This window comes from Arvicanthis niloticus, chromosome 9 (genome assembly GCF_011762505.2).
Source record: "Arvicanthis niloticus isolate mArvNil1 chromosome 9, mArvNil1.pat.X, whole genome shotgun sequence".
NCBI classification, from domain to species: Eukaryota; Metazoa; Chordata; class Mammalia; order Rodentia; family Muridae; genus Arvicanthis; species Arvicanthis niloticus.
In genome coordinates, this window is record NC_047666.1 from 47,092,350 (window position 1) to 47,115,445 (window position 23,096).

The following is a 23,096-nucleotide window of genomic DNA, read 5'->3' on the forward strand; positions in this document are numbered from 1 at the left end:
TTGCAAGGATTCCTGCCCTCAAAAGGCAACGAGATGGATTAAAACCTAAAAGCCCCACAAATGATTCAGGAACAAGAAACTCTGTCACAGACATTTTTACTACAGCCATGAAAGACGGCCATTCACTGGGAAATCCAAAAAATTGCTTCATCCCTTAGCTATTCTGTACATGTTCTGACCCAGAAGCCAGCAATGGAGCGATAGTCATTTAAGTATAAATGACTTTAGGTTTCACTCCTTGCTGTACTTGAGGTCTCTGGGTGTTGTTTTTCTAAACTACCAACTAGGGGAGGTGTCCTTGTGAGGATATTAGTGAAAACGTGATTAGTGGTGTCAAGTGTTCATTCCGCTGAGAACAGTTGCTTACGATTGCTATTCTAAGTACTAAATGATGCATCTCCAAGTTTCCCCTCCCAAGAGATTCTGAATACTAAATATGATTCTCTTACATCCTTATTCCAAGGAAGAAGACTAATGTAAGAACTTCATAAATTTATTTTTGCATGTTTCCTTCATAATGAAAAAGAGCAAATACTAAGCACAAGGTTACTTTTCTTGAAAATGTGACTGGCTTCCTAAAGGACAGCACCCCTTACCTGTTACGCTAGGAATGTAAGAAGTGCCTGAACATCTCAATTGTTTAGCATGTTGCCTTTTTCATGAAAGAAAGCCAAGACATCTCTGCCTTCTAGGGCCCCATGTTTAGCAAGAAACATAGAAGAAGTGAATGGATCTCTATGGAACACAAAGGAGGCTGGCCCAACAGTGACTTTGAGTGAGAAAGGAGTGTAGCATCTGAATCCCACGAGGAGGTGGCTTCTGGGCTGGCAGAGAACTATAGTAGGGGCCTTCCCGGAAAGGAAGCAGCATGAGCAAATGCATGACTGTGCATGGCACTCTCAAGGAATGGCTGCACATCCGGGTTAACCGGACTCCTACTTCCACCAACACAGGAGCCACGCATCTGCCACACACAGCACTCAATACCAGGGAAAAGAGGCAAAGAGGGCCTAGCATCTGCCTTCTAGAACTAGCTGTCCCCCCACCAGGACTTACAGTCAGATGAATTCCACTTCAGCACAGTATGCTACAGAGGTCTGAACCAGTTTCTGTGGGAACGGACAAAGAGGAGTGATGAGTTTCTCACAGCCAGCTTAAGGGAAAGACTGCAGCCACTGCCCCAAGACCTTCTCAGGGTTGTCCATGTGTGGTTCAGAGTCTGAGAAAGCATTTTTCAATGAGATAGGATTTAACATACTGGGGTGGGGGCACCTCTAAGGGTCTGAGCAATACTAATACATTGTTTTATATTTAGCAGATGCTGTGTTCGGGCTTTGTTTCAGGGTCTTTGTCTTTGTGGTTTTGGCTACTGTTTTGTTTTCACTTCAAAGCTCATCATTTAAGTCTGACTTCTCTATAGAACCATGGGAAGGAATTCTGGTTACTAGACTTTGCTGGCTGTTTGGAATCTCAGTAACCAGGCTGTTTCTCCACATGTAACCAGACGCTTTTCAGAGAGTATTAAGATCTGTTGTGAGCCAGACTAAGGTATCTGTGCACGAGTGGTGAGCCTCCGTCCTGTGCCAGCTTTTACTCATGTCATGATCATCCATGCTGGGTCTAATGTTCTAGTGCAAGGTCTTTGTGACATTGCTTCTGTCTGATTTATATCTATATTGACAAGAGGCAAAAGGCAGCACAGAGATGTTTAAGGTGGTTTCTGCATTTGTATAGCACAGCACTGTTTCAACTACCCGAGTGGAGATTCTAAGACCTTTGTTCTACAACAAAGATGTTTTACATGACTCAGTTACTTAAGATTAAATTTGATGGAGACTTTTATCAGTCGTCAGTTTTGCTTTGGATGTCCCGTGAGTTCACTATGTGAGATTAGGACATTATTTCCTGACAAGGTGATGGGAATACATAGTGATTGATGCCTTGCAGTAAGATAACCAGTGGGCTGTTTTGTGAAGTCTGGATAGACAGCCAGGATGGTAGGACAGCTAAGCTAAGTGTCCAAGACCATTGACCTTTGTTCCTTTTAAGTCAGATTTACTCCTTAGCTGTTTTATGGCTTTTGTTTCCCCCCACCCCCCTTTAACTTCCTTGTAGTTCTTTCTAATAGCCAATTCTTCCAATGGAAGGGTTATGGCTTCCTCCTGTCTTAAGAGGCCAAGGTTAATGCAGAGCACACAGTCGAACAGTGTGCTACTGCATTCTTGGCTGCAGAGAATCTTCTCCAAGACCTGTCTTCATGTAAGAAAAGGGAAACAGAAACACATGAAAACATGCTCAAAATGTATACGCCCAGCTCTTCAAAAACAAGCAGCAACATCTTCAACACCCAGGAATTCATTAGAAATACATATTTCTAGGCCCCCACAGCAGACCTGATATATCAAATTCTGTTTGTGATCCCCTTCGTTTATATTTTAATTTTCTGCTGGGTGGTTATGGAACCATTTATGAACCACTCTATAAGAATAATCAAAGTCAGATAGGTCTGTATTGGGTACTTGACATGATTAGGCATTAAGAATTCACCACTAACCTACAGCACTGTGGACCTTATTGGTTTATGAGGGAGGGAAAATGATTTGCCAATAAGCTTTAAAGAAACAAATGGAAAGGAAAACCAGAACCATGGGGGAAGAAGCCATTGATAGTTCTAAGTGAAGTCAAAGACTCACTTGTTAAAAGGCAGAAACCTTGCAGGTTGTGAGTTTAAGACAAAGATAGAGTGACTTACTGAGCAGAGAGGAGGCCAGTGTATAGAAAAGGTTCTCTCTAGTACCAGCAGTTACTGAAAGCATTACAGAGAAGGTTCTGTGGGCCAGCTTTGAGCTGCAAGGTCTTAGCAGCTCCCTATGGACATTTTAGGAAAGTACCCTTTCACAGAGGGTGAGCATGCCAAGATTTCTAAACCCATTTAAATACTTGAGATTATCAAGATATGAACGGATTCCCTCATAAGATTGCCTGTCTAGACAGCAGTTTATGTGAGCAACCTGTATGAATTACCTGACCTACCCTATCTGAACTGTCAGCCATTCAGATGAGCATGTAACCGACATGTTAACCTAACAATGAGTGTATTCCACGTGCCATTTGAACATCTTCCTCAGACGAACTTGTGAATGTAAACTTTGGAGGCTGGCTAGAATATCTTCATTCAGTTCCTTAGAAAAAAACCTTCATTTGAAACTTCCAAGTGGAGGTGTTCAATCTTTGTTCATCTTTTTGTCGAAATTATAATAAAGCATTTTGATTTGAGCATAAAAATAGTATCTCTTGGTTTAAACAGTGAAGTGCTCTGCTTTGAGAAAGCAAAATACAACCACTTTAAACTTGAGCCAAAGTAACTGTACTAGGTACAGACCGGCAATCAATTCAGGCGGGAACAGAAACCTAGGCATCCTGGATGGGACACTGGCTGTCATTTACATACATCCTCAACTTTCTACCCTCCAGAAGAGAATTACCTTCATGACAAGGACTAATGCACAAAGTGGCAGAAGTTAAATGACATTTGACACTGACTTAACTGGCTGATTTTTAAAGTCTTGAGGTTTTTACTGTTCTACTCTAGACCTTATGCTATTTGCACATAACTTCATCTAATGTATTCATATAGTCTCTTAGTTAACTTGTGAGCCTCAAAGTTCAGAAGTAGTCCTGAGAATGCTGAGAAAACTCTTATTGCAGAGAACTGAGTTGTAAAATACCCGGGAGAGAGCTAGAGACCCAAAGTGAGGACTCAGCCCAGCAGCCAGAAGAAAACCAACCTCTTGCTCTGGGCTGTGAGTGTACTTTTTCATGGGGACCCACACTGAGAAATGCTCTCTCCCGATGTGACCTAAAATCCAGAGCACTGTTTGTATAGCCTTTAGTTACCCTGTACCTTGCAGAAGTGAGGTCCCATCATCTTTCCTAGAAGAACCAGGTAACTTTTTTCTGACCTCAAAGAATCACTGAGCAGAGGAACCCAAGACCCCTTGAAGAATGTGGGCAGTCTCAGACCCAAGGATTCTAAAAACACTGCTTTCCTGGATAATGTGACATAACATAATCAATAGCGAGCTGCCATTTTCCAATGAGTCTCTACATCACTTGGAAATGGTTTTTGGAAACGATCTAGAAGCTATGCTTCATCTGTCTTTTGTTTCTCTATGAAACAAGTAGCAAGCAGTACTTCTGAATGTCACCCTGCATGATGAGGCCACAGAATTCCCCATCTGCGAAGGAAGATGCCCTTGTTGAAGCTGTGTGTGTGTGTGTGTGTGTGTGACAGTACACTATTTGTAGAAAGTGGGTTTCAGTATAACCCATAACCACAGAGGTAAATCTATGGTTCAGTGTGTGACCTGACGCACAGGAAGTGTCTGAGTGTAATGATGAAACTTTTTAACTTTCCAGATGACAGAACAGAGGAAGCAGAAACAAAGAATCGGCCTTCTAGGACATCCTCCTCACATGAATGTCAACCCACAACAGCCTGCCTAAGCAAATGAGACAGAGGGACTCTACTCAACCCTTTTTAAATTATTGTCGGCGTGGGTATGGCTCATTGGTTCTGATTTGCCCACTAAGATTACATGTGCGCTTAGTACATTTGTAAATACTCGGTTTTGTATTGTATGTATATGATTGCTATTCTCAGAGGTTTGGACTTTCGTATTGTAATTAGCTCTGTTGGCATTGTGACTTGTCACTCCTGCCAAAAATATTAAAAATGCCTTTTTTGGAAGGACTACAGAAAGTACCTGATTTGCACTTGAACCAGATTATAGATTTAAAAGTATATGACATGTATTTTGTATTTAAAACTAGAATAGCCAGTATTTATGTTTTTTTATAAAACTGTGCAATACAAATTATGCAATCACCATAACTTTGTAACTCCTGAGTGTCCTAAGGGAGTGAGCATCTTTGAAGCTGATATGTTAATACTCATGTAATAAATGGTTAAATATCAAATGATGCTGCTGCTGCTGCCAAAATTATATTAATAGCAAGTTTCTGGCCCCCGGGCAATTTTGTACCTTGTAATTATCCTATGGTGATGCTGTTTCTCGTTGCTAATGGCATTAGTGCCCCTGTATCCTAGTGATAACTCCAGGTCTGTGATCCATTCAAACAGCATTCATTTTGAGAAAAGCAACTTTAGTTTCAAGGGTAATTTTAAGCTTCAAAATTAATCACTTAAAGTGTTTCTTTAAGAGAGCCATGTTAGAGGCTCACACTTTAGCTTGAAAGGAGTGGATGAATTCATTTTTTAAAGGGAACTTTTTACATGACGTTTGGAATAACAGCATATTGCTGACCACTCAATGTCATCTCCCGGGTGAATTTTGAAGTCACATTATAGTCAAATGAGTTAGCTGATGGTTTCTAGATTTTCTTCATTTGAACCAACATGATGCAGTAGGTAAGAAGTTATTATGCATATATACATATATACATCCATATAAGACAAAGTAGGAGCTGTCCCCTTAGGATGCATAGCTGCCCCTTAGGGTGCATAGCTGAACACTGACAATGCTGTTCTTCTGAAAGAGCCACGTTTGCGTTTTATTTCTTTGTCACATGATTTCTTTTCTGGATGGGTGCAAAGTATAACAGGAAGTGTTTTCTACCTGTTGCCTTGTTTTGTATCTGGGTCTTGTTTTACTAGACCATCTCTGCACAGAAGTTTAAAAGATGAACTGTAATCAGAATTCCGAAGCAAGTCAAGTTTGTAAATGCATACCTAAAAATATTTAATAAATGATGCAGAATACTATGTGGTGACTGACTGGTGGCTTTCATTTGACATTTCCGTGTGGCTTAAGAGCAATTCTAGTGTCAGACTTTTCTCCTCATTGGGACCGAGTTAAATTACAGTTAAAAACTGATTTGATTACCAGGGTAATGCAGGAAGTGCTGTCCTGACTTCAGAAAATAAACAACTGTTTATATTCCAAGGGAAATCAGAAAACAAATATCAAAGAGGACTTCATACAGACTTTATTCTCCTCAGTGACTGGGTAGCACCAGGCTGTCAAAGGCGCCTCACATGACAAGATCCAAGGTGCTCTGTTTAGTGTGGGGGCCTTTCAGTTGACATCTCCCAGACTGAAGGAAGTATCACCACTGAAGTTTGTTTTGGTCCAATCCTAGATGATCAGGGTCCTATCACAGACCATCAATCATGTTTATTTTGTACTGGGCTCATTCTTCTACCCGAATATAGAAAATCTGTTCCTTCCTGAAACAAGACTGGCTTTGGCTGGTCTTTTTAACTCCTATTTACTATGCTTTGGTAAATAGGACTAATTTTTTTACCCAGCTCAGAGAGCTGAGTCAGGATTAAATTCCATCTTAATGGGTAGTTTCATAACTTACACTTTACTATATAAATTGTGTAACTTAAATCAATTTTCCAGTCAGTTTAAAATTTTCCACCATAAGGTAAGCCTGCGAGAGACATGTGCTTTTTGCTAAAACCAAAATGGCGCCTTACTCAATCCCATAATACTGTGCGGCCAGCAAGGACCTGCTCTTTGCCCTGGGCTTAGTCTTCGATCTCTCAAGCTATCCAGTCTGGCGTGGCTGGCAGTGTATGCTGTGTCTCCCCAAGTCCTATCCAGTTCACTGGAAACTTCTGCATTGACATGTTTAGGTGGCAGCTTTTACAGGTTTGTCGTGTCTCATTTGAATCCTGTCACCAAAGATATAAATCTTCATTCAGTTTGCCAGCTTCAGCAGAAAATAATTGAAACTGGAATGTCACTCTGCCTTGCACGCAGCAGGTCCTACCCTGGGAATGTGGGCGTCGACGCCAAAGCTAGTGTAGTGTAGCTAAAACAGAATCTGCTGGTAATTCTCCCAGGGCCTCTGAGAGGGCCCCAATTCCACTGCCTCCTCCACACACCACCTTCTCCTGCACCTCTATTTCAGGGATTGAGATCCAGGTCACCTTCAAAATTTCCTGCCTCATCCCCCATGAAGAAGTAGCCTTTCCAGGCTAAGCACCTAGGTTTGACAGTTCAGTGCCCATGTGCAAGAAAACCTTTGTGGCTTATTTGCTTAAATGTTTGCCACCATGCCAAATCAAGTTTTGTTCTGGGGTTTGGTTTGTTGGTTAGTGGGTCTGTACGTACGTTCGTTTGTTCGTTCGTTTGTTTGTTTGTTTGTTTGTTTTGAGACAGGTCTTCCTTAAAAGACAACATGCTCACCCTATCAAACCAAAGAGCAATAATGAGCCTTAAAAGATGAGCCCTGGAGCCTTCAACAGGGAGAGGAACTTCCTGAGCGCTGGCTCCAAAATAAACAGACACCTCCTGACTTCTGCAAGACAGAGCTGGCTCTTCCCAAGTCAGGTGCTGCCTGCCTTCCAGAGCAGGACTAGCCTACTTTAGCGGTCATCTCCTTTCCCCTCTATCCCTGCATGGCAAACACTACCTACCGATCTTTCTTTTCAGATCTCTTTCATAAGAGAGTCTATAAGCTAGAAAGCACTAAATGTGAATACTGTATTAAGACTGAAAACCCTGTGGCAAAGATAAGCAACAGGTCCACTCCTAACAGATCTGCCTCCCACACCAAGAGAGCTCGTACAAGCCAATCTCAACTCAATCAAGGCAGCTCCCTCCAGATGACTGTACTCACTGCTGTCCCATCCTGTCCCAGAAGTCAAGTGTTTAGCCAGATCCACTTAACACTAGTTCACTGAGCACTTGTTAACAATCAACTGGATGTCGGAAAACCCCCATAAAGATTTCGATTTTACAGAAAGTACCCAAAATTCCACTGATTTTGCATCACAAAGTGGTGGTTAAAGTACTGTTTTGAGTAAAACACACTGTGTGTGGTTTTTGTGGGTGGCTTTAGCTAAGAATGACTATCAGACCTCAGTTACCTGACAGGAGAGAGCTATGTCGGCAATTGTAATTAAGGCAATTAGGATCATAACAAACACCTTCCCACCCTTAGCAATAGAAGCCATGTATAGCATCCAAAGCCAATTCAGAAACATAACCAGCTCAACACCCCAAACCTGCCAGCATGGAGGATTTAAAAACAACACTGGATTGTCTAGGTCACAGCTCACACTATAGGACTGACTGCCTTCATGCTGGACTTTTGAATTCATTTACTAAAATGAGTTTCTAGATTACTGGAGGTATGACTTGGAGAAAAAAAAAATAGCAAGCAGGCCACCTAAAATACTTTTAAGGTCATGACAAGCCAGTGTGAAAGAGAATCCTAACACCTAGAAGTGAAACTGCATCATCCACCCAGCCTGGAAAGAAAAAAGAAAGCTAAAAACCACCATAGAGCAAGAAGGCAGAGTTTGAGAAAACCCCTAAGGTGAATTCTGAACAACAACAAAAAGAGTCCCACAATGTGAGTGCGTGCGTGTATGCTGTATGCAGGAACCACGGTGGAAAGAATTCGCCAGCACTTTTGTAATCGCCTCAGAAAAGAGAGAGGGAGAGGGAGAGGCCCATTTCGATGGAACGTTAGCCAATACAGTACATACAACCGCACAGTCAGGGAATGTAACCTACTCACTCTGAATAGACTCAAGGCACTCCATTCCCTTTTCACATATAAGTCACTTCCAGGATCTCAGAAGCCTTCTGTGGAAGCTGTCTGGAAGATCTGGTCTTGACGCCTGGGACACACAAGGCTGGCAGTGGTTCTCAACCTTCCTAGTGCTGCGACACTTTAATACAATTCCTCATGTTATAGTTGACCCCAAGCATAAAATTACTTTCATTGCTACTTCATGACTATAATTTTGTTGCTGTTATGAATCATAAGGTCTTAGGTGACCCCTGAGAGAGAGTTGTTCAATCCCCCAGAGGGGTCATAACCTACAGGGTGAGAAACACTGGCTATCTGACCTCCACAGGGTTCATGGAGGAATAAAAGGAACAGGGTTCTTGACAATGAGACTCTGCTAGCTCAACCACCTACATGGTTCGACTCTGAGAAAGTTAGTCATTTCAATTTTTAATTCTCCCCATTCTAAGAGTAGAGTGTTCTTTTCCACTTCCTCCCACGGGTGGTAATGGACGCAAACATGCTGTGTGGACACCAAGGGCCTGCTTGGTTCGCTCCATCCATATTCCCCATTCCCTGTGCCTGACATTTTCTTCTCACACCTACCCACAATCTCAGCTAACTATTGCACAACCAAGCTACTTTCTGTTCCTACTGAATTGCTCTGCTGTTGTTACTGTGGATCTTAAATCTTTATGTCTTCACATGACATGTTTGGGTCACATCCAGTCATTTTTATTTTAACTATGTTGTAACTATCAGTTTGAACTGAATAATTCATTAAAAAAAAAAAAAAACTTAGTCATACAGCTCCCAACTTCCGGATAATCGCTCTCATATTTGTGATCACTGTTGAATTTAAATCTGAGTTCTGTTTTTGAAAAAGAAATATCTGAAGACACTTAACGTCTGGGATCATGGATTTCCTTAGCTTATGAACCTCCCAACCCTGTTAATGATACAGTTCCTCTTGTGTCTGAGTCATCCACAATTTCACTGTCTTTCACTTAACATTTAAATGTAAATTCTATGCCATATTGCATGTAACTGTGGAGACCCAGAACTTCCCTTAACAGTTTCAAGGAGCCTAAGGAGGTTGCTTACACTCCCTCAATGAACCTTCCCACTTTAGACCCTAAATCCTGATTCCTATTCTGTTTTCTGTCCCTTCTCACCACCTCCCTTACTCCAGTCCACCGGTAAGGTGGACATGACTCTCATTCCTTCAGCATCAGTGACAAAGGGGAATGTGAAAAATCGGTCTATCCTAGAGGAAGAGAACAAAGAACAGGAAACCTGTGAAAACAGAAGAAGAGAGTTTTCTCCCTCCGTCCCTCCCTCCTTCCCTCCCTCCCTCCATTCCTGGCCACTCGAATAACACATTCTCAGCCATCTATATTTGCCCACCATCTTGTCTGATAACAGCAAAACAAAGAAAACTCCCTCCTTTCAGCTCCCTCGAAGAAGACATCCATGTTAGAAAGACAATGCGGATTTGACTTAACAGAACTCTGGGCCTGATGTTCAAAGCCAACCACCTATGTCTTCCTAGACCATAGACAGTGAGCTAGGCATACCCCCAGCCCAGACTCTGGCCTTCCACCTCTTTCACCTAGCCATCTGGGGAAAATCGGAAGGTCTGGAGACTTTTGTTGTTGTAGCTGTTGTTGTGTGTGTGAATACACACCACACAGGTACACACATTGTGTGAGGCTGTGCATGCTCGTGTGTGTTTGTGTGTGTGTGTGTGTGTGTGTGTGTGTGTAGACCATATTCACATTCTCAGATGTCAGTCCTTGGATGTCATCCAACATTTTTATTTTTTACATAGGGTCTTTCTCTGGTCTACAAGTAGGCAAGGATGGTTATCCAGGGAGCTCCAGGGAGCTAGCTGCCTGTCTCTGCCCCCCCCCCCCCCAAGTGCTGAGAATATATTCGTGGCCTTTTTTATTTTTATTTTTATTTTTATTTTTATTTTTATTTTATTTTTTTTAAGAAGAAGCAGCTGGGGTTAAACTCGGTCAGATCCCCATGCTTACAGGGCAATTGCTCTGCCAACTGAACTATTTCTCCAACCCAAAATTGAAAGCTTTTCTTTTTAGAAATTAGGGTGATACTAGTTTATATCTTTATCATCAAGATCAAGCACAATTCATCCCAAGTGAAGAAGCCTGGTGCCTGTGTAGAAGGAGTCTTCCCTTAGGCTACTTTAGAGTTTTGGAGTCAAGTCCAAGGAGGAAGACTTCATGAAGGAAAGAATAAGCCAGTTACTCCAAAAGAAGCATACGGCACTAACGATCCAGCAACTGCTACCAGATAACCAATCACTACTCAGAATGCCTCCCACTTCAGAACTCAAACACCATAAACTAAGCTGATCCCTCTAAACAAACAAAGCCCCACTCTTCTTTCTTGAGAAGAGACTAGCCACAGTGTTGTGACATAGGTTAGCATCCATGGATGTAAAAATTCAGTCCCACGTGTACCTCCAATGCTCCCTGCTACACTGCCCCTCTTCCAGGACCCCTTAAAGGGAGCACCCCACTTGCTCATGTAGTATTGAGTCAGTTCTTAGACAGAACAAACCTCAGGTAGCATAAGAAAATTCAGGCTATCTGGGGTAGTAGTATAAAGAACTGTTTCATTTATTTATGAACTTTGTGTAAATGATTGAGTCAAATTTAACCCCCAGCTGGATAAAACAAACATGTTTTAGAGTTTCTGCTAATCTTAGAAATCTAATAACAACAATCAGACTCTTGGTAGAAAAATGGTGTAACCATGTTGAAAAAAAAAGTTCAGCAGATTCTTAAGTGTACACTCACCTCACTATCCCAAAGTCTCATTTCCAACAATTTAACTAAGAGAAAAAAATATGTCTACACAAAAATCTATATGCAAGTCTGAGGATATAGTATTGTAGACAGATTGTTTTTCATAGTATGCTGACTATGTCAACTTGACACAAGCTGCCGTCATCTGAGAAGAAGGAATCTTAACTGAGAAAATGGTTCCGTCAGAACACCTGTAGGCAAGCCTGTAGAGCATTTCTTGGTTGGTGATTGATGTGGGAGGGTGTTCCTCACTGTGGTGGTGCCACTCCTGGGCTGGTGGTCCTAGGGGCTGTAAGAAAGCAAGCCCAACAGGCCATGAGGAGCAAGCCAGTATGCAGCCACCACCACCACCCTGTGCTCTCAATTTCAGTTCCTGACATAAGTTCCTGCCTTGCTTTCTTTTGATGATAGACTGTAATGTGGAACTCTCAGCCTGAAACAAATCCTTTCCTCCCCAAGATGCTTTTGGTCATGGTACTTTATGATAGCAATGGAAACTCTTAAGACACCTAGCTTTGCATGGTGCCACACAACCATAATCTCAGGACTATGGAGATAGAATCAGAAGGATGATCAAATGTTCAAGGTCATCATCTTCGACTACATACTTAACAAGTTCCAGCCCAGTCAAACAAACAAACACACAAACCTCTTCACAAATTATAAATATAACCCAATACCAAAAACAACAGAAATGTCCACCAACCAGTTAATGGTAAGTAAACTCTGCTGAACGCATCTAATGGTTCCTGGGACACTGGCAGCCCGTGTCTCTTCTGCTGAGACGTACCACTGACATTGGGGTTGACACACACAGTTTTGTCTGTTTATTTATTTGCCTTTGGGAGAGATTCTTGCTGTGTAGCCTATGCAGGCTCCACACTTGGAATTTTCCCATCTCAATCTCCCTAAATCTGAGATTCCCAGAGTGCACCACCATGGCTGACCTACTTTTTATCTTTTTTAGCACATTAAGTATGCACACTTTTTAACTACTTCAGAGTTGAGGACAAGAATAAGGAGCAAAAAGCTGTTTGCTGGAGAGTCTTGTAGGGAGGGCAATGAACTGGAGGCAGGGAGGGAGGGAGGGAGGAGTCGGAAGAAGGAAAGAAACAAAAGAAAAGAAGAAAAGCGGTGTCCTGCTTCAGTTTTTGTAATTACTTTAAAAATAACCTCGAAATGAATTTTGTGCTAATTTCCTCCTGGAGCTGTAACAACTAACCAAATAAAATAGAGGCAAAGAGGCTGGGTGGTGTGAATAAGAACGGCCCCATAGGTTCATATATTTGAATGCTTAGTCATGGGGAGTGAAACTGTTCAGGAGGGTTTGGAGGGTTAGGAGGTGTGGTCTTGTTGGAGGAAGTGTGTCACTGGGGGTGACCTTTGAGGTTTCAAAAGCCCATGCTGAGCTCAGTCAGTTTCTCTCTGTCTCTCTCTGTCTCTCTGTCTCTGTCCTTCTCCTTCTTCCCCCCACCTCTCTCAGCTAACAGATCAAGCTACCAGCACCATGTTCCCCACCATGATGGTCATGGTGGCCTGAAACTATAATCAAGACCCCAGTTAAATGCTTTCTTTAATAAGAGTTGCCTTGGTCGGGCTGGAGAGATGGCTCAGTGGTTAAGAGTTCTGACTGCTCGTTCAGAGGTCCTGAGTTCAATTCCCAGCAACCACATGGTGGCTCACAACCATCTGCAATGGGATCTGATGCCTTCTTCTGGTGTGTCTGAAGAAAGTGACAGTGTATTGAGTACTCACATACAATAAATAAATAAATAAATAAATCTTAAAAAAAAAAAAAAAAAGAAAAAAAGAGTTGCCTTGGTCAAGGTGTCCCTTCAGGGCAATAGAACCCCATCATCATCATCATCATCATCAAATATGTTATCTCACAATTTTGGTTGTCTACACTTTACTGAAAGACCTAGGGAGAAAACCCATTCCCTGGCTTTTACCAGCTTCTATAAGAGTCCTTGATTTGGAGATGGCTCCTATTTAAAGGCAGACATAGCCAGTTGAGTATCTGGTACAGGGTATTGCTATAACCCTTCTGCCTACTTCTTTCACATATGTTGACCTTTCCCACCACCCCCTATAACCCAGGAAACCTCTGCATCCCAAGACTCTATTTGCAAATCCCCTTTCACCATCTATGGGAGCATATTCATGGGTCTCTAGGAGTAGAATGCAGGCATCTTTATTGGGACAGAAGAAAAATTGGGAACGCCACAATTTCTCATGGTCCAAGCAGGCTGAACAAGTCAGGCCAATGAAATGATCATAGAAAGCTAAATATACCTGAGTAAAAATCAGACAATGAATGACTTTCACATTTATTATTGATATTGAACAACTAGGAAAATATGCACGTGTATACACACACATATGGTGTAAGACAGACAGACGGACAGGCAGGCAGGCCGACAGACAGACAGACAGACAGACAGACAGACAGACAGACAGTGTTACTAGATTTCATCCCCTTGGGTATTTTATTTGTGAGGATTAACACTTTTAAAAGTAGTAAGACAGAGGCAGTTGATGACTGATCATCACTGCTAAACCAGCCCATTTCTGAGTTCTAACTCAATAATCATCACCTTTCCTCCCCTCCCGAGTCTCCAAGGGAGAGATAGAAAACTCCTAAGCATGCCTGCCCTGCCACTCTGGACTTACACACTCTTTCTTTGAAAAAAAAAATACCCTGCTCCATGCAGGTCCCGGCTGATCACCACTGCTCTCTTGAGTCCTGATTCAAAAGCCCCGTCTCTCTTTCTCACCTCAGTCTGGCAGCTGCTGAGGGTTACAACTTGCTTGCCTTGTTATTTCTCCCAAACTCTAATAAAATTATTCTCAAGCTTTAACAAAAGTCACATTGGATAAAGAAACTGCATGACACCGAGAGAACCAGGAAGCAAGACTGGCCACCCACAGAGTACTAATTATTCCAGAACCCTGGTAACAAGCACTGACCAAGCAGGTCTCCCTTTCATCATCCACCATGATTCCACCATGACCTTGATGCCACAGGACCCAGCTGGTCTCATATCCTTGATGGACATAGTGTCCCTGGTGAGTCTGAGGTATACCCCTTCAGAATTGTGGCTGAACCCTGCATATGCTTGACACCACAGGACCTAGCCAATTCCATGGTACCCAAAAAGCACTAAGAACAATTTTGCTTACCCACAAACATCACGAAGAGCTGGCGGCCATATTCAGCCAGATAAAAAACTGCAGAAGACATTGCCTTTGAAACACAACTTAAAGGAAAGAACTTTGAGGGTTTAGCTCCAAGACACGTGGGTCAAACTCATAAAACAGCAACAACAATTTAAAAAAAAAAAATTGACCATACCGGCTCCTTCCTGCCAAAGAGTGCACCCACCCCATCCACTAATTCTTTTTCCTCTGCAGCTATGAATTTTCATTTGTCTGTCACTACAGCTCTCAGACCCTCCCAATATTGGGTCATGGGACTCTGTCTTCTGCTGCCTTGTGCTCAGGTACAGAGGATGACGCCCACATCATAGAACTCTCCAATTTCCTGTTGAGGGTGAGATGTCCTGCTCTTCCTTTCCCTGGCAGTAACAGGACCTTTTATTACAAGGTCTCAGCTGGGACAGGGTTCTTCTTCAGCCCCTGCTCTGTCCCAGGATAGGTCTATGGTGATCAGCGTAACACACCAAGGCTTTGTTGTTTTTAGTCTTAGAGATGGTCTTGAATCCTAAGACAGATTTTGCATTTGCCTGGCTAATGCACTAATAAATGCCAGATCATTTAGTGGGGGAAAAGAAGGTAACATCCAATAGTGGGCAGCTGAATAGTAGCATCCTTCCCCAACATGAGTGAGGCCCTGTGTTTGATCTCCAGCATACACGCATGCGTGCATGAGTATGTGTGTGAGTGTGCATATGTGTGTTCATGTACGTATGCGCGCATCCTGAAAGAAAGCATACCAGAAAATTTTCATAGCTGTCTTTACTATGAATTCTTCAGTAGGTACCAGAAACCTATGCAACAAAAGCAAAAACAGACAAGTTTGTAACAGAATTAAAACCTTATGCACCATAAACACTCCAACAAAACAACTGTAGAATAAGAAAAATATCTACACCCCAAAAATCTGAAAGGGGGATGATAATACTCAAATGTATAAAGAACTCCAATAATTTAACTACAAGGCAAATAAACAAAAACAAAGATACTTTTAGGATAGACAAAAACATGCAGAGACAGTTTCCCATTAAAAGAATACAAATGGCCACCAGCAGATGTGTATGAAAATTCCACGTCACTAATCATGGTGAAAATGTGAATCAAAACCACAGTGAGAGAAGGCCTCACACCTATTAGGGTGAGTACTATATAAACAGTGACAGAGACAGAAACCAGGAAGTAACTATCGTAGGCAAGGATACAGTCATAAAGTCTGTCTGTAATGGGTATAATAATTCAGGCACACCCCAAATACTGAGATGCCGCAAATACTAGAAAACAGCTGCGGGATGATGGTTCAGTGGGATGGTCACTTACTGTGCAACTATGAGGACCTAAGTTCAAATCCGAGTACCCACATTTTTAAAAGCTAGGTGTAGCTGCATATACACCTATAACTCCGTTGCTGTTGGGAGGTAAAGACAGAAGGATTCCTGGCTGCCAGCCTAGCTCCAGGTTCAAGGAAAAACCTGTCTCAAAGAAATTAGTGGGGCATGATAGATCAGGATATATCCACCTGTATGCACATGAGCATGAACACCAGCATACAAGCACGCTACACACACATTTAACATATATATACACACCAAAAGCAAAACCACTTAAAAATACAACTAACACATGCTCCAAAACTCAGACTTCTGGTTTATTTATCCAGAACTATTGAAATCAGGATTTTCAAAAGAGACCTATACTCCCATAATTATTGCAGCACTCTTCACAGTGGTCATGAAGTAGAAACAGCCTAAATGTCCACTGATAGATGACTTTGTAAATAAGAGGGGATGTCTGCACATATATGAATACTATGCAACCATGAAAAAGAAGGGACTTCTGCCAATGTCCTACAGCATGAATGAACCACGAGAGCATTTCATTGGGAAAAATAACCAAGTCACAGTAGAACAACTACTATAGGACCCTACTTACCAAAAGTATCTAACACCTCAAACTCAAACAAACAAACAAACAAACAAAAACAAAAAACCAGACGGTAACAGTGGCAACAGGGTTGAAACGGAAGGACAACGGACAGCTTCTGTTCAATATGTAAAACGCGTCAGTCATATAAGAGGAAAAGGTTAGAATTTTATGTTGTGTTTTTGTTGCTTTTAAAGTTGTGTGTGTGTGTGTGTGTGTGTGTGTGTGAGAGAGAGAGAGAGAGAGAGAGAGAGAGAGAGAGAGAGAGAGAGAGAGAGAGACATGTGTGTACATGGAGAGCAGAAGAGGGTATAGGATCCCTTGGAGCTAGAGTCATAGGCCATTGTGAGCCATCCAATGTGGGCACTAGAAACTCAGATCTTCTGTAAGTGCAGTGGGCATGCACCCCACCCCCATGAAACAAGGCCTCTCTGTGTAGTCCTGGCTGTCCTGGAACTCTCTCTGTAGATCAGGCTAGCCTGGAACTCAGAGATCCACCTGCCTCTGCCTCCAAAGTGCTGGGCTTAAAGGTGTGTGCCATCACCATCCAGCCACAGTGAGCAGTCTTACCTGCCCTTTATGCTGTGTTTTCTAACCATGGATTTTTAATACTTCATTCTGCCTTGATTGTGGTACCTTGACAGCAGACTTCAGTAACCTGTGGTTCACTTTTTTTTTTTTTTTTTTTTTTTTGGTTTAAGGGGTTTGGTCTGTTTTGGGGGGAGTGGTTGGTTGGGTCTTTTCCTTCCTTCCTTCCTTCCTTCCTTCCTTCTTTTCTTTCTTTCTTTCTTTCTTTCTTTCTTTCTTTCTTTCTTTCTTTCTTTCTCAAAATTCATCTAACCACTTCCACAAGCAAGGCCATGCACATTGTCTTCCCCTGAAATCACACCGAATACATACACTAATTCAGCAGCAATGGCATTTAATAGTAATTAGTCTTCCAAACCATGTGTATGCAACCACTAGTCTTTGTCTAATTCAATTTCTATTAACAATATTTTAAGAGTTCTCAGCTCATAAATTTTGCACATATTTTGTTAGTTTTATCCATAGAATTTTAAATTATTTGAACGCAATTGCCATAGTGTTTTTATAAATGTTCAAGTTCAGCATTTGCTGTCAGTATTAAAAGTTAACTTTCATATACTGAACTCACGGCCTCGCTTATCTGAGCACTTGGTAGTAGTTGTACCAACTTTTTGTATCCTTTGAATTTCCCACATAGATATCGTGCTATATATGAATAAAGTCATTTTGATTAGATTTTATATTCCAATGTGTATGTCATCTTTTTCTGTTTCTTGCCTTAATGTTTTAGGTAGGATATCCCAGACAATGTTCAATGCTAATATCAAAAGGGCCAGCAAGATGTCTCAAAAGGCAATGTATGTGTACACATGCATACATACACACTCACACACATATACACAAAATAAATAGTTTTTTTTTAATGTAACAATGGTGAAAACAACATTGTTACTTTGTTCTGATCTCAGGGGAGACCACTCAATATTTCATTCTTTCTTATAATGTTAGTGGTGAGGTTATTTTTAAATACATGCCTTTTATCAAATGGAGGAACTTTTATTGCTTGTTTTCTGAAAGCTTTTCCAGGAAATGATAGATTACTATGAAATACTTTATCTTCATCTATTGAGATGATTTTTTTTTTCTTTAGTCTGATGAGATGATAAATTCAATTGACTGACTCAGGGATACGGAACCAATCTTGCATTCTAGCCGCTAAGCTCATCCGGTCATGATTTACTTCTTACTTTCTGTAGAACGGATATTATTTACTAAGCCAGTTGTCCCTGGGAGTTCAGGTACCACCCACAGAGGGCTAAACCCAGGACACTCTACAGATACCAAAATCTGCGTTTTCTTAGGGCCATTATAAGTAGCAAGTATTTGTGAATAGCCTACATTCATTGTGCCATATACCACAAATCATCTCTTGTGCACTTATCAAATATCTAATGTAAATGCTCTACAAATAGTTAAATGACTGCTGTCATAGACTCTTTACAAAGTAACAAGTTAGCAGTGGTGTCGTATGCCTTTGATCCCAGCACTTGGGAGGCAGAGGCAGGCAGATTTCTGAGTTCGAGGCCAGCCTGGTCTACAGAGTGAGTTCCAGGACAGCCAGGGCTACACAGAGAAACCCTGTCTCGAAAAACAAAACAAAACAACAAAACAAAACAAAGTAGTAACAAGTTTATAAGTATAGGTTTTTTTTCCACCCAGTTGAATCCATAAATATGGAGCCTGTAGTAACTTTGTAAATGTGGATTGTAAGGGATCTCTCATATCCTGTTTCTGAGAAAGAATGTGTAGCATTGGTCTGACTTCTTAAATATTCATAGTGCTGTTCAGGTGTTGGCTGCTAAAAGCCAGCACACTTTTCCTTGGGAAAAGGTTTTAAATGATTGCGTCTTCCTTAAGTTCTTCCAAGGAATTGTGTCCTTTCGATCTACGTTATCAATCTTTACTGACATTTAAAAAATTGCTAATAGTGTTCTCTCATTATTTTAATATCTGTGGGGACTATAGTGATGTCTCCCACTTCACAGTTTGCTGCTGTTTTGTATAGCAGGTTTACTTTTAAGGCATTTTGACAACAGAGCCAAGCCTTAATCTAATCTTAAATTTTGTTCTGCAATTGTTCCCACCCTCTAAACTTCTCTTCGGCTGTTCCATTTGTTGTTCGGGTTTTTTTTTTAAATGTGTTCTAAAGTCTTGCTGTGTATCCCAGCCTAGCCTCAAATTGGCAATTCTACCATCTCAACCTTCCGAGTGCTATGATGGCTTGATGGCTCCCATGCGCCGCCAGAGCAGGCTCCAAACATTTTTAGTTCAGTAATCACCATCTTCTTCCAAGTCCATTATTCTTCCTATGATGGTAACCTTCACTTTCTGTTGGCTTTCCGTTTCAGGCTTTATACTGAACAGTGTTCGGATAGCTTTCTACTATATGGTTATTATAATTTATCATCCTATATAAGGAAATTCGCTTCTACTTTCATTTTTTTCTGTCCTTTCAAGTGCCAAGTTACACAATGTAGACTGGACCTGTAACCACTCTGGGCTTTTCTATGCCCTCCCCAATTCCCGAAGAGTGACATGGAGACTATATTAATAAGTGATGCTGGCCTCATAGTGGGTATTGCTTCCCACTAGCTCGTAACTCAGTTAACCTGTTTATACTATTCTATGTCTGCCACCTGGCTGATTAGTTATCTCTCCTCAGTTTCATACATCCATCTTCCTCAGAGTCCAGGGTGAATCTTCCTCACCTTCTATTTCCTATTTTTTGCTAAAAGGCCATAGCTTTTTATTAAGATGTGATGCTTCCACACAGTACACAAGAGATTATCCCTCCAGGACTGATCCAGAACTTGGGCTAAAAAGTTATTTCTTTCTGCAACCTGTGCTTTGCTTCCTGTTCAGCTATGTTGCCAGGATCCCAAGCTGCACCTGTAGCTTGGCCAGCCTCTGTTTCCTCAGCATCCCCAGAGCACCTGGATCTCCATAGTAGAGCTTCAGGATGAGAGCAGCTGCAGCCACTTCAGGTCCACTCCAGGGGTTCACCCCTGTGTCGTCTGCAGATTGAAGGTTGTATCCACTTCCTCTTTTTAATGAACAGTATCTTTCAAATACCAGCTTTTTGGTTTTAATAACTTTTCTTACTTTTGATTTCAGTTCTACATCTGCCCTGCTGTTGTGGGGTTTTAATTTGTTCTTCTAGTCATTTTTCTTACAGTGGTTCTCAACCTGTGGGTCACGACCCCTTGGGGGGGCGTCACATGACCCTTTTACCAGGGTCACCTAAGTCCATAACAAAACACAGATATTTATATTACAGTTTGTGACAGTAGCAAAATTAGAGCTATGAAGTAGCGATGAAAATAATTTATGGTTGCAGGGGCAGTCACCGTACCATGAGGGACTGTATTAGACGGTCACAGTACTAGGAAGGCTGAGAAACACTGACTTAGAGCATCACTCTCAGACCTTTATCTTTTTTATTATAAGCATTTAATGCTGTATGTGATCTGAGCTCTGCTGGGGCTTGGTCCCACATGCTTTAATGGAGTGCATCTTCATTTCCATTCCAACAGTTTTGGATTTCTTTTTATCTCTTTCTCTAATGCATTAATAATTCAGAGGTATTGAGCTTAATTTCCAAATATTTTAAAGTTGTCCAGACATCATTATTAATTTATAGTGTGATCCATTGTGATCAGAGGACAAAATTTTACATTTATTCGCTGATTTTGTAGGGGTACAGGTGGGCACGTGCCACAGTGCATTGGCAGTCAGAGGACAACCTGTCAGAATCATTTCTCCTTCCATTGTGTTCCCAGGGATCAAACTCAGACCTTCAGGTCTTGGTGCAGGTACTTTTACCCACTGAGATATCTCCCTGGCCCAGAGAACATAATTTAAATGATCTCAATTATTTCTATTTGTTGACGTCTGAATATGCTCTAACTGTGAACTTCCCATATACTCTTGAAAAGGAGGTGTATTCTCCTGGGTGTTTGTTAGTTTATGGAGCATTCTCCAAAACACACTTAGGACAAGCTGATTGTTGGGGACGTTTAGGGTTTCTATATTTCTGCTGATTTTCTGCCTGCTTGCTCTATGGATACTAAAACATGAATTGACAGCTTCCACTAAAATGCTTATCCGTCTTGACTCATGGCACTTGCGGTATGCTACTGTGCTGAGTTACAACTGTCATGACATGTCTTGATTAGTTGATCCTTACCGCTTGTGCAAAGTCCTTCGATTCCTTCATTATCCCTATCTCTCACTACTTCCTCTAGCATGAGAGCCACCGTCCCCAACATGTGCTAGTACATATACACACACATCAATGTTCCTCGTGTTAATGTAACTTCCTGTACTTTTTTCTTTAAGGCACAAGATAAGCCACAAATTACGCTTCATTTTCTGAGATCTAAAAACCCTTGTTTGAAAACTGTCATCATCTGATACCAATTTTATGAGCCGATTCTCGAATGGTTGCCACGCTTTAAATTAAAACTCTCCATCCTCTGATTCAAGTAAAGAAATGTTTAAAAGAAACATTATCAGATTTCCTTTAAAGAAAGAAAAAAAAAAAAAGCAAATTGTGTTTCTTGAACATTGTAAACTACATTATAAAGACTTATTGCCCAATAAGTAAGTCCCTGGTTTTAATACCAGCACAAGGTGGTAAGCATAACTTTACAGGAAAAATCTTTTAAAAATGGTAATGGGGTATAGTTCAGTGGTCAAATACTAGCATAGTATAAAGAAGGTCCTGGGTTCAATTCCCAACACCACAGAAAGCAGGAAATGGAGGAAGAAGGGGGGACAAGTCCATAAATGCTGAGTGATTGATATTGATATAGATGTAGCTATATATAAATACATCATGGATATGAATATATAGATACATATAGAAATATCACATACACACATACATATACTAAGTGTACATATAGAAGATTCTCAATGGATATTGATAATAATGCCATACTGATGTAGTATAGTATATACTTCTTGTTAAAAACCACAAAATTTTGGTGGACTAAAATAAGACCAGAGACAGACAGCTGGTTCCTTTATATCGATCTTAAGAGCCACAAGCATTAGCATCTAAACTCACCAACTTTTTAAAAGATTGAAATAAAAAAAAGAAGGGCTAACTGAAATTGTTGAACCCAAAATTCTTCATGTCTTGATCATCTGTAAGTTCTTATTCATAGATAACATTAGCCAATAGCTACTGTTTTCTGGGAAATGTTAATACGTGTGAACAGACCATTGACTTCAACAAGTGTTGAGCAAAGGGGTCAGGATCAATCGGCTGCTCTTGTGTCTTTTAGATGTGAGGCATCCCACAGTAGATGTCATCATCTTAGACTTAGAATGGCTAGTCACATCCTCAAAAAAAAAAAAAAATATGTTGTATGATAAATAGATCGTAGACAGAAACTGCCAGTGGCAGGCAGACACAGAATCCAGCTGGGTTTCTTTAGCCCTGATCCCAGTTTCAGCTGCAGGTTTTTTTTTCCAGAAAGAACAGAAGTTTGATTTACTCAACATTCTGCAGAAGTCAGGGGTGTGGTTGTAACTCATTGCTAATGGGTTTTCCCTTAATTCTTGTAGCAACAGGACCTTAAAGTGGCTACTGACAGGAAAAAGGTGAAACTAAGGTCACCACAGAAGTCTACAACATCAAAACAGAAACAGCTGTTGAGGACCACCTAGTGGCAGCAGGGGCAGCAGTATTTTTTATATTATCACTAAGGCACAAAGTATGAATATTTTCCAGACTTAGAACAGAAAGCCACAGTGACGGCTGAAGCCTATGTGGTTTTACCAACTCTGCCATCAACTGCTGGTAATTTCATCCCCAGATTATCCCGATACACAAATCACCTCTGATGTAGACCAATCTTGTTTCCTTCTTATTCATTAGAAAGTGTAAATTCAGGGGGAAACGTCCGTGAAACGTTCGTTGGACTTTTTTTCTTTTTAAAAAACGGGTTGGATTGACAGCAGCGCTGAGCTTTTGCT

The 23,096-nt window shown here is 41.2% G+C and overlaps 1 protein-coding gene and 1 long non-coding RNA gene across 4 annotated transcripts in view; one reads left to right on the top strand and one right to left on the bottom strand.

Moving 5' to 3' along the window:
- The window catches only part of Itpr1 (inositol 1,4,5-trisphosphate receptor type 1), a 320,805-nt gene extending 315,020 nt beyond the window's left edge, over window positions 1–5,785 (top strand). The window contains exon 62 of the mRNA XM_076940207.1: window positions 4,420–5,785. Within this exon, the coding sequence (XP_076796322.1) occupies window positions 4,420–4,506 (87 nt within the window). The 3' untranslated portion in view covers window positions 4,507–5,785. The remainder of the gene's footprint in view (window positions 1–4,419) is intronic.
- The window catches only part of LOC117714722 (uncharacterized), a 91,700-nt gene that overhangs the window by 40,068 nt on the left and 28,536 nt on the right, over window positions 1–23,096 (bottom strand). For all 3 annotated transcript variants that reach the window (XR_013112551.1, XR_013112553.1, XR_013112552.1), the window contains one exon: window positions 1,057–1,109. This is a non-coding gene — a long non-coding RNA (uncharacterized LOC117714722). The remainder of the gene's footprint in view (window positions 1–1,056; window positions 1,110–23,096) is intronic.